General features: G+C 37.6%; 1 protein-coding gene across 1 annotated transcript; it reads right to left on the bottom strand.

Moving 5' to 3' along the window:
- Nucleotides 1-9333: 9333 nt before the first annotated feature.
- On the bottom strand, nucleotides 9334-10275 carry LOC141546847 (olfactory receptor 9I1-like). The gene has a single exon (XM_074274981.1). It carries the CDS (start codon nucleotides 10273-10275, stop codon nucleotides 9334-9336), a length of 942 nt encoding a protein of 313 aa, XP_074131082.1.
- Between the last annotated feature and the right edge of the window lie 552 nt (nucleotides 10276-10827).

The following is a 10827-nucleotide window of genomic DNA, read 5'->3' as shown; positions in this document are numbered from 1 at the left end:
AGAAATAAAAGAAATAAAAATAATATTCTAACAGAGGGCCTATAAGTTTCATGAGACAAACAAAGGAGTCCAAACCATGCTCCTTCTCTAAGTCACAGGATTCGGATCTATCCAGAACCTTTGAGACTGAGCTTGAAAAAGTTTTTCTACCACCTGTTGAATCTATTTCCTTAGAACAATAAAATGAGGAGGTTCAGCTCTAAATGCTAAGACCCAAAAATCACCATGTCCAAATCCTGATTTTGCTGATAAAATTTAGACTTAGGACTAATGACTAGCTCAAAATCACACAGGTAATAAGCCCCAGAACCACGATTCACTCTCAAGTCTTTTCTTTAATATCCAAATCTCTCCACAGCTTAATGCAAATATTCTAGACATTATCAAACACAAAAATGAGTGTTTTGGAACCCAAAATCACTAGAAATTTTCATTTCCTAACTAATATGAATTCACATTTCTCTAAGTCTTTAAGGTTCATAAAGTCACATTTCCTAGGAGATGCAAGCATTATTGTCCCCATGCACCTTGACTTTGAGACCTCCAGAAAAGTTCAGAATATTTAGATCTTGATAGATATAGATAGATATAGATATAGTTATAGATATATAGATCATCCAGTCCAACTCTCGTGTTTTACAGATGAGGAACCTGAGGCCCGGAGCATCCCTGTCTCACTTTTGTGTGTCTATCCTTAGAATCTAGCAAATGAATGCTTGGTGCCTGATCCATGGACTTTGAATGCTTAGTGCCTAATCCATGGACTTGCCCAAGAGCACAGTAGCAAGGACTAACACAGGAATTTGAACTCATGTCTTCAGGTGTTAAATTCAGCATTCGTTTTTTTTTTTTTATCATATCATCTAGTACAGGAATCTAGACAGCATTTGGTTACATTAGATCTGACATAAACAAAATATTAGCTGGCACATTGGAACAAAAAGAAAATAAAGCAAATGGGACATGGATACTTTATTTCTTGGGCATGTGTCAGATAAACTTCATCACCTGAGTTCCACCTCACTCTGGTTTCCTCCTTCTCCCAGCCTTGCTCATTGTTCTCTCTCTCCTGCTGAGCAGTTACTCCTCTGCTGGTGGCAATCTCATGCAGCTACGTAAGTCATTAACATGGTGATCAAAAGGCCATAGTGGACCAGTGCTTCTCCTATTCATTAATTAGATAGAATAAGCAAGTTACAACCGCAAGATGAATGAGAGATATCTAGAATGTTTGCACCCAGGGCAGTAAAAACTAGACTTCAAACACTTTCAAGTAATTTTTTAAGATGGGACATAAGCCCCAAAGGGTAGACACTTAATTCTACAAAGGGTCAAGAGAAATCTTACCTGTGATGTAGTCAGGAGGTGGTAAGTGAAGGAGCCATCTTGTAACTCATTACACGAGCTTTTTGTTCTTGGTTATCATGTCCCTCTGACTTTCTCTGTAATTGAGATGAAAGAATCATTGGATCATAGATTTAGAGTTACACTAGACGATAGAGGTCATATACATTAACCTTTAATTTTAGAGATTAAAAAGTTGAGGCCTATGGAGGCTAAATATAGGAATACAGGAAAAACACCAGGTACAGAATCTGTTCCTGCATTTCAGGACTTCAGAATAATTTTCTTTCCATTCAGTTTCTAATTGCTCATAGAGTCAAGTACATTCAATACCCTCTACATTCAGTTCCTTGCATCAAAAGCCCAGTCATCATGGTCTAAGTGAGTTTTGATAAGTTGGGTTTTTCCCAAGATTCCTCTGACCCAGGATTCTATTACAGCAAAAAATGTTAACTTCTCCCTTCTGTGAAATATTCTCCTGGATAAGAAGGAATAATAGCATTCATTAGGAATTGTAAGGGGGGATATGTAATCATAAGTTGAGATCCAGAAAGGATTTGGGAGATTATCTCCAAAGAGATTTGACAGATGAGGAAACTAAGATTCATGGAGGTGGAGTGTTTGTCTCAAGATCAAACAAGTAATAAAGAGGAAAGGGATGGAATTTAAACTCAGATGATTCCAAATCCCACACTCTTTCCACTATACCACACTGCCTCTCTAAACTCAGCCACCAGAATTGCTACGTACACAAAACCTTAATCAAAAACAAGTCTCATTATGCTTCTGCAATAAATACCAGACCTTGGAGACCAAGGCCACACTATTTCAAGTTGCTGTCTGATAGTCAGGGGAACAGCAAGCAGTTGATGTGAGTCTCTAGGGAAGATCCATTTTCCCTATGTGGAATCACATAAGGGTACTTGGTAGGATTTACACTGGAAAACTAAAGAGTGGGTTGTTGCTTTTTTTCCCCTTTTTTCCGTTCTGAACCATAATCTTCCAAATCTCAGCTACTGAATTCCTATTATATATCCCACTTCTCCCTTCCCCCTCACTCAGGAAGAAAGGATCTAAACATTCTACCTTGTCCCACAATTAATCCACTACCAACCTTGCTCTAATTTCTCCAATTGGAATAATGTCAGGAATTCTTGCTTCCATCTTCACCAACTGGGATCAAACTGTGGGAAAGAGACACTGTATAAATAAAAGACTCAGTTTGACACAAATTTCCCAGAAAGAATCTAAGTGGAACTTTTGGGGGCACATAGAGAGAGAAGATAGGACCCAAATGACTTCAAAATATATCTCCTCTTAGAGCCGAGTATTTGACTGCATCTCTTCCTTTATTCTTGAGGAAAGGAGAGATCTTTGGAGACAGTATGGAGAGGGAACTGGGGTACCTAGTGGAGATGTTGGCCTTGTGGCTATCCTGAGTGCTGGCATTCTGTGCTTGATCAGTCCAAAACTGAGAAATAACATCTTTTATTTTTAGCGCCTGGATCACTAACATTTTGTAGCACACCACAAACTCACAAAGTATCATGTTGATCAATGGAAGAGTGAGAACACTAAGAATCATTTTGCTTTCATAGATCAGTCCTGATGTACTAAGCTTTTTAGGAACAGAGATGCTAGTAAGCATCATCCTGATGACAGGCTTAAAATCATAGAACCTGAAATTTGAAAAACAACTTCATCTTCACAACATCAGAAAGGACAGGGACCTAAGAATAAAGAATATAAGGACTGGATAAGATCTTAAAACAGAGAAGCTAGAATGTCAAAACTGGAAGAGTCCTTAGAACATAGAATGCTAGAGAATAGAGGCATCTTAGAACCTAGAATTTCAGAGGCTTTAGAACAAGAAATGTCAAAAATAGAAGAGATGTGAAAACACCAAATGTAGAATATTATTGTTGTTTTCACTTTTGTTATTCAGTCATTTTAGTAGTGTCCAACTCTACATTACCCAATTAGGGTTTTCTTGGCAAAGATACCAAAGTGATTTGTAATTTCCTTCCTTATTTCTTTGCTGAATATTGTTGTTGTTGTTCAGCTCTTTCAGTCATCTCCAATTCTTCATGATCCATGTACAATTTCCTTCTTGAGCTCATTTAATAATTGAGGAAACTGAGGCAAACAGGATTAAGTGACTTGCTTAGGATCACAGAGCTAGTGTTTGAAAATAGATTTGAACTTATTGTATCTTTGCCAAGAAAATCAAAATGGTGTCATGAAGAGTCAGAAACAGCTGTAATGACTCAACAACAACAATAATCTTCAAAGAAATAAAACAGAAGAGGCAACTAAAAGCCCAAAGCCCATATGTGTGCTATAGCTGACGTGTCTGTAGTTCACCATTTCTCCTTACCGTTCAGGAAAGGCAAAGAAGCTCTTAAGAATGAACCTGAGGGGCAGCTGGATGGCACAATATATAGAGCACTGGCCATGGAGCCAGAAGGATCTGAGTTCAAATTCAGCTTCAAACACTTAGCACTTCCCAGCACTTAACCCCAGCTACCTTGAAAAAAAAACTAAGAAAAACAATAATAAAACTGAAAACACAAAATAAATCATTCCAATGAGGAAGAAAGGGGAACTAGTCTTAAGAAGTTGAAATAGATACATGGAAAATTCAATAACCAATTTAGATTTTTTAGAATCCATATCTAGTTAAGTCCCTATTAGTGTGTATAGTGAATCCCCCTGAAGAAGTTCCATTATTCATAATCACATGGCATATTTCCATTGGGCTGGAAACAATAACTACCTTTTTCATAATTATAATGTTGAATATGTACTAAAAATGGAAATAAGGACCGGTAACAAAAGATGAACACAAAAGTATTACATAATAAGTGTCCAGAATGATGGGAGGTTAGTGACAAAAACTTAAGAACCCAAAAAAATCTGTATTTTGTCTTAGTTGAATTGAAGAAAAAAGAGGGACAAAAATTAGATAGCCAACAATGATAATGATAACTTACAACAGAGGGAAGATGGAGTTACTCAAATCTTACTTTGCTCTCATTTTCTCTGCCAAGGAAAAAGATGCTTTGGTTGCAAAGAATAAAATAGGAATAAAATAGGAAGTTGATACCCAAGATAAGTAAAATTATAAGAAATATAATTCAGTGATATCAAGGCATTGGCTTAGATAAACTATGTCCTAGAGTACTGGTGGAACTGGCAGACATCATCACTGAGACACTGTCAGTGCTATTTGAGCAGTTGGTGAAAAAAAGGAGAGGTAAAGATCAAAGAAAGGCAAATTGCTGATTTCCTTTAAAAGGGAAGAAGCCATTCAATTTCTGGCCAAATTCTGGATATAATACTTAAAAATGGTTATTGAAAACCTTGAACATTCTTTTCTCAAATATGTATTCTTACATACATTAAAAAGGCTCACATAACTTTATCGAGAAGAAATTATTACAGACTAATATCTCTTTTTGTCTCTCTGTCTGTTTCTGTCTCTCTCTGTCTTTCTCTGTCTGTCTGACCCTATCTCTGTTTCTGTCTCCCTCTCTCCCTTCTTCCTTCCCTTCCTTCTTTACTCGTCCTTCTCTGTCTCTGTCCCTCCTTTCTTCTTTTCCTCCTTCCCTCCCTCCCCCCCACTCTATTTCTCTCATTTTATTCAATTGGCCAATCACACAATTGCTGAATCTTTAGATTTTAGTAAAGTATTTGACAAAATATCTCATGATAATTATTTGCACAAGATGAAGACATCTACTAGATGATACAAAGGAGTGAATTCAGAAATAATTGAATGGTCAAACTCAAAAGAGTATTTCTTAAGGTCCAAAGTTGACTTAGAAGAAATCTCCAGTGCCATACTGCAAGGATCTATCTATGTTTGGTCCTGTTTGTGTATTACTTTTCTCAGTGCTTATATAAAAGCATAGATAATTTACATACCAACTCTATAAAACTGAGAAAGATATTAACATGTTGAATGACAGTAAAGGCTCATAATGTTCTTGACAGGCTAGAATATTGGCCTAAATAAAACAAGGTCAAATTCATTAGAGATATTTTTGAGTTTTACACTTAGACTCAAAGAATGAACTTTACAAATTCAAGATAAGAGAGAAATGACTAGGCAGCTATTGCTCTGAAAAAGATCTGGAAGCTATTGGGAACTTTAGACTTAATACGAAGCAATAGTCCCAATTGGTAGCCAGAAATCTCAGTGTGAACTAATAGAAGCATAATAAAAAAGGAGGTAGGAAACATTTAATAAGCTAAGCACCATACAAATACCCTGGGGTAGGGTCATGATAGAATCCAGTCCAAAATAACTCAGCTGGTGGGAAATGAAGAGACAGCTAACCTAGGAGGCTTCTTGAAATGGACCATTGGGAGGAGTTCTTCACTTTGTCTTCAGTCCTCCAATCAGTGGAGCAATACTAAGTGTACTGATATGATATGAATACCAGAGCTGATGCAGTCTCACAGGGTGGTACAAATTTCTGGAGTCATGATGGAGTCCAATTTAAGGTATCCAAGTGATGAGAAATAAGAAATAAGAAGGGGCAGTGGTTCCTAGGCTGTTGGTTACGTCTAAATGTCTTCCGCTTTCCAATGACATAGTATAGCTGAGAACAAAGAAAAATAGCTTTTACTCTTAAGTTAACGTTTATTTGTGAAATTAGCACCCTTTTTAAAGAGATGCATAATCATAATTATTTACATTTGAAAAGGTAATAAATTATCAAACAAGATTTAAGAAGTACAGACAACAATAAACTTTTTATTTATTATATTATAGAAACATTTGCTTTATTCCATGTGCCTTAATGTAAGGGAAAAAAGAAAACAAAAAACAAGAACAACAGTGAAACAGTTCTGCCTTCATGGAGCTTCCATTCTAACAAAAGAGACTAGGTATAGAGATAAGTTTGGACAAAATACACACAAAATAATTTGAGGAGACAGGATGCTGGGATCTAGGGTTGGCAAGGACAAAACAAAGACTTCATATAGGAGATGACAATCTGAATTTTCAAGAAAACCAGGGAATCCAAGAAACAAAGGTGAATGAGTACATTCTAGACTGGGTAAAGAGTCCATGCAAAGGCATGGTTTTACGTTTCTAAATCAGCCTATTTTAATCACCATCCCCAGAGTAAATCTTGGCTTGCTTGTTGACTCTTCAAAGGCCCTTTCCCATGCTAGTGACATATGCCTATAACCACTGCCATTAGGGAGGCTTAGACTAGTGGATTGCTTGAGCTCAGGAGTTCTGAGCTACAGAAGGCTAAACAAATTGAGTATTCAAACTAAATGTAAAACCCTTATGTGAGCCCATAGAATAGGAATTTACTAGGTTATTTAAGTAGGAATTAACCAGTCCAGCTAAGAGACTTAGCAGATTTGTTCAGAAGTAAAATCAAGCTTGTGAATGGCACTTTCAGACTGGGTGAGATAAAAAGAAACAGCTTAAACAGAGAGGGATTGCTACTAACCCTTCCATCTCCAAACCTCCTAATATTTCTAAGTCTAGCTCCAAACCTATCTCCTATGAGAAGCCATCACTGGAACTCTAAGACTCTGGTCAATTAACTTTGGAATGGGGAGATAAAGGCAAAAATGGTGAAGAATGAAAAGGCTAAACTCATACTTTCACTACTCAGATAGCTGTTTGTAAAGATGGCAGCATGGCATAATGGGAAGAACAATTTATTTTGAATCAGAAGACCAGGATTTTATTTTTGGCCCTGCCACTGCTTGAATATAATATTTTGGTTAAATAATATTAAGCCAATTCCTTTGGCTGAGCATCAGATTTAGCTACAATTATTTTTAAGGTCCCTTCTAGTTCCACATTCTATTAATCCAGGTAGTATTCTCATGGGAAATGAATTCTAGAAAGGCATTGTCCTAGTATTTATACTCTTTTTCCTTATTTACATCAATCACAGTATCTTCTTCTCAGCCATTTGGTTAGTCAGTAAGCATTTATTAAGTGCTTCCTATAGACTAGGCACTATGATAAGCACTGAGGATAGAAAAAAAGGCAAAATTATGGGTTTTGCTCTGAACACTACTCCTACCCCACTCTCAGTCATTCAAATGAGTGAGAAATTGCTTCTGCTAACACTCTTCTAAAAGGGGTATCTGAAATTGGCTAGATAATAAAACCTTCTGCCTTTGTCAGACATGTTCTCCCCATCCTCTAATTTGACTGAGAGATGCCCCTTCGCAGAAACTCTTGGGCTTCTAGATAGAAAGACAGACTTTTCAATACTGTGGAAAAGGACTTTCATTCAACAGTACCTGCTTTCTTCTTGTCTGTTTTATGTCCTAGAACTGACCATGGAAGAAGAGTGCTGGAGTTGGCAGAATAGAAGGGCATAAAAGCCTTTCATTTCTTGGCAAAAAAAATTGATACAGGAACCACTGGGAAGGACCAACCTTCCATCAAATGGACATGTCTATCAGAAAGACAGACTCTCCCAGTTATCTCCAGTAGTATGACATGTGAAGTGATGACAGAAGTCACTCTTGTTCTCAAACACCACTTCATGCTTAAGTTCAGTTCTCTTACAAGCCCTTGACTGAACTATTGCTGGGAATGCTACAGACTTTGTTTTTCTTTCCCTCCCAGACAACATAAAAAAAGCCATCTTCTAGAAGTGAACTACCTGGCCCTAAGGCAGGCAGCTGAAGCTTGAAGAGGTAGAAGAGCAGAGTTCTGGTAAGTCAAAATAAGTGTTTAAAACCAGAAAGAATGTGAACACTGCAGAAGAGGGTGATGTAGGTCTTCAGAAGGATCACAGCATTTAGACATAAAGACCACTCCCTCAAGGGCCTGCCACCACTTTACAATGAAACCAAGAGAGAACTGATTGGCGTATGAACACACAAATCACAATGATAATAAGTGACAGAACAGGATTTAAAATCAGTCCTTTAATTCCAAATCCATTTCATTTTCCTAGAGTTAGCCAGGGTAGTTTGATTAGGACTCTGTCCAGAGTGCTGAACTTAAAGGAGCTGACTATTTCTAATTTGTAGCACATAATAAAAATAATTAGGAATATTTGATAATTAAGCCACCTGATGATGGGCTAGGGTCAGCTTCTCCATTCTCTGCCCACCTAAAGTCCATTTTTAAGTATTTTGCATTGTGTTCCCCAGATACAAACATGTCTAGTACCAGCCCACTCCATCACATTACAATACCTCTCAAAGTGGAATAAAAAAACCCTCAACTTGATATAAAAATAATAATAATGAGATTTGTCACAGCTTTTGCTATTGTAACTCATATTTGTAGAATTAATATTTACAAAACACAATAAGTGGGTCATTCAAATATTATACTCAATAAAGATTATCAACCTTTTGCTAATTGCTGATGATGTTTTGATGAATTGTGCCTTACATGTCACTTCCATTGTTTGTTTTGGATACCTAAAATCATTGAATAATAGAGCTAGAAGGGATCTTATGGATCCCCATGGCCCACTCTCAATTTTGTAGAGAAGGAATCTGAGACTAAGAGACATACGTACAATAAAGATACAAGTATGTTTTCTGCCTCCTAGTTCAGTGGATTATCATATTATGTTTACGTGTATTAAATTATTGCCTACTAAGCTGTTAAGGTTAGGGAGCTTCTTGTACATATAAAAATGGTATTATTCCACTGTTTTCTGACATATGAGAGAGAAAATGACATTAAAGTCTAGTACACCATGACACTCAATCACACTGTGAAAGAAATTCAATGGGAGTCAACTTGTAATCACTTGTAATAATTTCTGCATTGGCCTCTCCTTTCAGTCTTTTTATCTCTATTTCTCCATCTGTTAAGTGAATTATAGAGGGAAATGATAAACCATTCCAGTATTTTTGGCAAGAAAACACCAAATAGGGTCACAGAGAATTGAACACAACTGAAATAACTCAATTATAACAATAATTATTATTTGGAGAAGAAGACAGTCAAGATGAATAATGACTGACCCTGAACTACATTTCCTGGGAGATCTGGATTCTATTTATAACTTTTCTGAAGGCAGCTTTCACCTCCTTATTCCTCAAGCTGTAGATGAAAGGGTTCAGCATTGGAATGACCACAGTATAGAAGACAGACACCACCTTGTCCTCTTCAAGTGATTTGATTGAGTTGCTACGCGCATACATGAAAGTGAGGGTCCCAAAAAAGAGTATTACAGCTGTGAAGTGGGAGGCACAGGTAGAGAAGGTCTTGACTCTGCCTCCAACTGACTTGACACGTAAGATGGCCCTGATGATCAACATATAGGATATCAGGATCATTAGCGTATTGGCTATAAACACAAGGGTGACAAAGAAAATAAGGTTTTGGATGCCAGTGGTGTCACTACAAGAAAGATTTAGTAAAGGTGGCAGATCACAGAAGAAGAAGTCAATCTGATTGGGTCCACAGAAGGAAAGAGAAAATGTGCAGGCAGTGCGGAAAATAGCTCCTGAAAAGCCACCACTATAGGCCCCTACCACCAAGCCCCAACGGGTACCTGGTGTCATGGCTGATGAGTATAGGAGAGGATTGCTAACAGCAACATAACGGTCATAGGCCATCACTGCTAGCAGAAAACATTCAGTGGTAGCACAGACTGTGAAAAAAAAGAACTGAGTAGCACAAGAGTTGTAGGATATACGTGTCCTGCCAACAACCAAGGTAACCAAAATCTGAGGAATAATGACAGAAGAGTAGCAGGCATCCAAGAGAGAGAGGTGACTCAAGAAGAAGTACATGGGGGTGTGGAGACGGTTATCCAAGCAAATCAGCAGGACCATGCCCATATTGCCCAGGACGGTGATGAGATAGAAACTGAGGAACACCAGGAAGAGAAGAACTCCCAGGTTCGGACGATCAGAGAAGCCAATGAGAATGAACTCTGTCACAGTGCTGTGATTCTGCTCAGCCATTTGCTCCACTTTTTGCCTGTGAAGGAGAAAAATGGCATTAAAATCCCCAGATCTGGCATACCATGACAATCAATCACACTCTGAAGGAAACTCAGTGAGGACTTAAGGAGCACTTTAAGGAAAGGGTAATTATTTCCTCTCACCCTAAGTATGGTCAACAAGTATCTATGATTACAATTAATATTTATAGCACACTTATTTTGTACCAGGCACTATGCTAAGTACTTATAATTATCTCATTTGATCCTCTCACCAACTCTAAAAGATAGGTGCTATTATTAACCTCAGCTTACAAATGAGGATTCTTAAGCAACCAGAAATTAAATGGCTTCCCCAGGGTCAGCTAGAGTAAGAAGCTGGATTTGAACTCAGATCTTCCTGAGGACAGACCTGCTCTTCTAACTACTCTACCAATACAGTTTACATTTAGTGCTCAAAAATCTGAGGGACTAAGTCAGGAAATGTGGTTCCGGTAGTGGAGCATTCAGGTTGAAAAATCAGAAAGGAATTATGAGGCAAAATATGCACCATATTAAAATAGTTGATCCCTGT

This window comes from Sminthopsis crassicaudata, chromosome 6 (assembly GCF_048593235.1).
Source record: "Sminthopsis crassicaudata isolate SCR6 chromosome 6, ASM4859323v1, whole genome shotgun sequence".
Lineage (NCBI taxonomy): Eukaryota > Metazoa > Chordata > Mammalia > Dasyuromorphia > Dasyuridae > Sminthopsis > Sminthopsis crassicaudata.
This window is presented reverse-complemented; position numbering and strand designations above follow the sequence as displayed.

Excerpts from the sequence above, each read along its gene's own strand:
- LOC141546847 (XM_074274981.1), bottom strand. The coding sequence starts at position 10,275 with ATGGCTGAGCAGAATCACAGCACTGTGACAGAGTTCATTCTCATTGGC.